Source organism: Solanum pennellii, chromosome 6 (assembly GCF_001406875.1).
Source record: "Solanum pennellii chromosome 6, SPENNV200".
NCBI classification, from domain to species: Eukaryota; Viridiplantae; Streptophyta; class Magnoliopsida; order Solanales; family Solanaceae; genus Solanum; species Solanum pennellii.
Window position 1 is genome coordinate 4,415,560 of NC_028642.1, and position 4,183 is coordinate 4,419,742.

The 4,183-nt window shown below is 39.1% G+C and overlaps 1 protein-coding gene across 1 annotated transcript; it reads left to right on the plus strand.

The window, feature by feature from the left end:
• Positions 1 to 629: 629 nt before the first annotated feature.
• On the plus strand, positions 630 to 1,628 carry LOC107021989. Its single transcript, XM_015222694.1, has 2 exons — positions 630 to 816; positions 901 to 1,628. Exons 1-2 carry the CDS (start codon positions 630 to 632, stop codon positions 1,626 to 1,628), a joined length of 915 nt encoding a protein of 304 aa, XP_015078180.1.
• Positions 1,629 to 4,183: the final 2,555 nt, after the last annotated feature.

The window sequence follows — 4,183 nt, forward strand, 5'->3', positions numbered from 1 at the left end:
GGAAATATTGTGCTTACATATTGTCCAACAGAGGAACAAATTGCAGACATCTTCACCAAGGCTCTCAGTAAAGATCAATTTGAGAGAAATAGGCTGAAGTTGGGCATGATAATCTCTAAGTGAAATCCGAAGTTTCAAACAGTTGAATTCCCTTGATGGCTAAATTTGCAGCACAGGTATCCTTTGTGTTAATAATTAAATATCTGGATTAGATCATTTTGGTACCTATTGTAGGTATACTTTTAGGAAGGACTAGCTTAGCAGAGACATGGCTAGAACAACTTGGGAATGATGATAAAACTGTGTTATGGGACCTGGTGCCTGTCCAGGTTAGCATTTGTATATTAATTTTAAGCTGGAAAAATATGACCGTTGATAATGCCACGTGTCAGTCATCGGTCATTCTGACCGTTAGTCCCATCGCTTATTCCTCAAGCGACACATCAAATCAACGACCTGACACCGTTTCAAATCTTTTTTAAACCCTTTTTATTTATTTTTGATTTCTCATCCGTCTCTCAACATTCTTTCAGTCAAAAAAAAGGGAAAAAGGGTTAAAGACAAAATCTGCTCTTCCTTCTTCTTCTCTGTCTTCAAAAAGCTATTTTTTGTTCTTATTCTTGTCAAAAATGTCTGATCCTTCTTCAACCTCTAAACAAATGCTCACTACTCTCAGCGAAATTGAACCTATTGCTTTTTACTCTCCTTCAGCAGTAGAGTCCAGATCTAGAGCTCCTTCAAGTTCTCAGAAAGACACTCCTGACAACCCCTTATATTCCATAGATCTGAATAGCACTAGTAAACCTACTGGACCTGGTCCTTACCATGAGATGTTGCCTAACAATCTCTTTGAATGAGACCTGCCAAGAAATAAATCGTCTGAGTCAAACATTTTGGCAGCAAGTGAAGAACTGGTTATCGAAAGACTTGCAATGATGAGAGAAGAAGCTAGGACTGAGCAAAATGAGGCTTTACAAGGTGAAGAGGTAAGAGTCACTCAACCCATTTTTGATAAAACTCCAAATTTTGGGAGATATCCTTCTTCTGACTCCTCAGATTCTGAAAGTGATGAGGAACCCATTAAATGGAAGGTTGAAAGAAGGGAGGTTGGAGTGTCTAGAAAGGGAAAAGAAAAGGTAGTGGAAGAGGCTCCTAGAAGAAGACCTACTACTAGGTCTGATGCTAGGAAGTTGATGGCTGATGCCTTAAAGGCTAGTGCAAGATCTACGGCTGAAATTAGGAGTGCCAGAACTTTTAAAGTCTCAAACTTTAGAATGCCTGAATCTGGTGTCGTTGAGGTGTCTGCTGAAGAAATGGAAAAGAAAAATGAGAAGAAAAAGTCTGGAAAAACAAAGTCAAAGGATCCAAAGAAAGTTGAGAAAAAAAAACCCAATAAGAAGAGTTCTGCAGGAAAACGAAAGAGATCACAGGTACCTGGTACCCAACAGAGGAGTGAAGAGGAGGTCAACATGGAGGAAATTGTTGACAACTTGAGAAAGCAGGCTGTGTTGGCTGGAAGAGTCTTTGACATGGGAATCATCAATTTTCCCGGCATGGACTCTCTTCATGACATGGTGGAAATTCAATCATGGATGCATCTATTCAACAAGAAATCTCCTATTCTCTAAGAAGAAGAAGTGCGCGAATTTTATTACAACATTCAATTAAAAGAAGATGGGAGTATCCTCACAAGATTAAATGACATTGCAGTGCATCTGGATGAGTTTCTGCTGGGCAAAATTCTCAGGGTACCTAGAGAGGACCAGGTCTGTGACTGGGAAAACTTGTTCGATCGAGTTTGTGTCCTTGGTTTCTAAGCTTCCTACAACAAAGGTTGCTGGGGTTTTTAAGAAGGTCATGAAGAGTGAGTACCAGTTGGTGTTCGAATTTGTTAACAAAGTTCTCCTTCCTCGGACTGAAAAGAGGACTTCAGCAACTTCTGCTGACTTATTTGTGATGGAGGTGTTGTGCAGATTCGAAGCTCTAAATCTCCCAGGACTTATGCTTGAGTACATGTACAAAACTGTCATAGAGAGGAAAGACATTCATGGAATGGGATACATATACTTTCTCACTGAAGTATTCAAACATTTTAAAATTCCTCTTAGTGTTGGCAGGGTTGGTACTGTGAAACAAACTTTTTCAGAGAGTACCTTGGTCGAATGTGAGTGTATCGAAGGTAAAAGCAATCCCAAGAGCAAGATGTCTCAACTCATAGATGATCAGGATCAACTCAAGCGTGAGGTTGAGGATCTAACTGTGCGTTTGAGTGGTAAAGATGCTGAAATTGCCTTACTCAAAGCTGAACTACTTACTGCACAGACTGAGGGACCTGGTATGTTTGCGGTTAAAGCCCTGAAGAGGGAAAATGCAGAGCTGAGGGCTAAGATCACTGCCTTGCAAGAGAAGGCAATTAAGGACAATGAAACTGCCAATGCTCGACCCACTCTCATTCTCCAGTCCCTTTCTCATCAACCTCCTCCTTCCTAGCCTGTTTAAATCTTCTCTTGTGTCTTCTTTTTGTGGCTTGTCTTTGTGTTGTTGGATTATCAGTTTGTTTTCAATGTACTAAATGTTATTGTGGAATGCTATTTAACTTATTCCCTTGGTGTTCTAGTTATTATCTATTGTGAATGTTTTTCCCTTTCTGTTTGATTGCTATCTAGATTTGATCTTATCTTATATTACAATTGACATCATTGGTTTACTGTATCTCTTTTTTATGATGCCAAAAGGGGGAAGTAAAACTGGTAAGTGGCTGGAGTGGCTGAGTTGTGGTGTGAGGGGGAATACAGTGAGGGGGAACAAAGTGAGGGGGAATACAGTGAGGGGGAACAGAGCTGGAGTGGTGCCTGAGCATTGTTTGTCATCATCAAAAAGGGGGAAAAAGTTATTTGTAGTTTTGATGATTTGACAAACTCAGGGACCTTGTAAAGGTACCAGGTTTCTTACTTGAGTTTTGAAGATGAAACAAACTTAGGGACCTAGTAAAGGTACCAGGTTCCAAATGTGACCAGCCGATTGACTGCCAGCTGGAGAAGGTACAGAAAGTAGGTGCACACTTCCGAACGGCGTCAGAAAGTCAGACTTCTCCAACCAATGGCAAAGATTTTAAGGAAAGTGACTTGTCCATATAAAAGTCACTTTCCTAAACATTATTCCTCAGTTTTTGCAACTTGATAAAGCATTTTCAAGAACACTTGCAAAGGCTATCGAAAATCAAACAACAGAATTATTCAGACAACAACTGAAATCTCTAAAGCATTTAGCGTAGTTGTTTAAAAATATATTCTCTTGGTCTAACATTGTAAACTATTCCTGAATCTATAAAGGAATCAGTGGGTGGTATTGAAATTCTAAGTTGTCTAGGTGGGATAGCTTAGTGGGTAGATTTACTTCTACTTAGGCTTGTCAAGCAAAATAGATTATTGCTTGAACATGAGATAAAAACTTCTTCTCACATTTGTTGTAATCGGGTTTCACTTTTGCTTGTGAAGATTAGTGAAAACGATTGAAAATCATGTGAGTCAGGTCGTGGTTTTACTCCCTTAAGCAAGGAGGTTTCCACGTAAAATCGATGTGTTGTTTAAATTGCGTTTACTTTCTGTTCATTCTTGTTAGTGTGTAAAGAGACCTGGTCCATTGACTGATAAGTGAAGGCACATATTCTATCAGCCTCCATTTGGGACAATTTCGATATAGGGAAATTGGTCAAAGTAGCTTGAATATGTGTCTATAATAATGCAGGATAATTCAATTGTATATGTGAAATTGAAGATGAATACATAAGTACTGAATTAGCTTGGAGAAATGCAGTAATATGCTTTATATAGGGGTGCATTCTCCATTCTATATGATAAGTGGGTACATCCAAAGTCAGTGGATCAATAAAATCCCAATGCTAAGAAATGGAATAGTGTTGGTTCGATTTGATTCAGAAGCAGGGAAGAATATTGTACTCCGAGGAGGAATACATCACTTTGACAATAAGTTATTTATTGTTAAAGCATGGAGCCCAAACATGGAGTTCTAAAGAGATGAACTGTACACAATGCCAATATGGGTGAAATTTCTAGGATTAGAATTCAAATATTGGAGTCTCAAAGGACTTAGTAAGATTGGGAGCTTGGTAGGGAAGCCTTTCATGGTGGACAAACACACTTGTCGGATTATTAATTGAGGT

What these genes read in the sequence shown, in the direction of transcription:
- LOC107021989 (XM_015222694.1), top strand. Translation starts at nt 630, where the DNA reads ATGTCTGATCCTTCTTCAACCTCTAAACAAATGCTCACTACTCTCAGC. An exon ending in TAGTAAACCTACTGGACCTG is followed by an intron (nt 817 to 900) that starts GTCCTTACCATG and finishes ACATTTTGGCAG; the next exon opens with CAAGTGAAGAACTGGTTATC.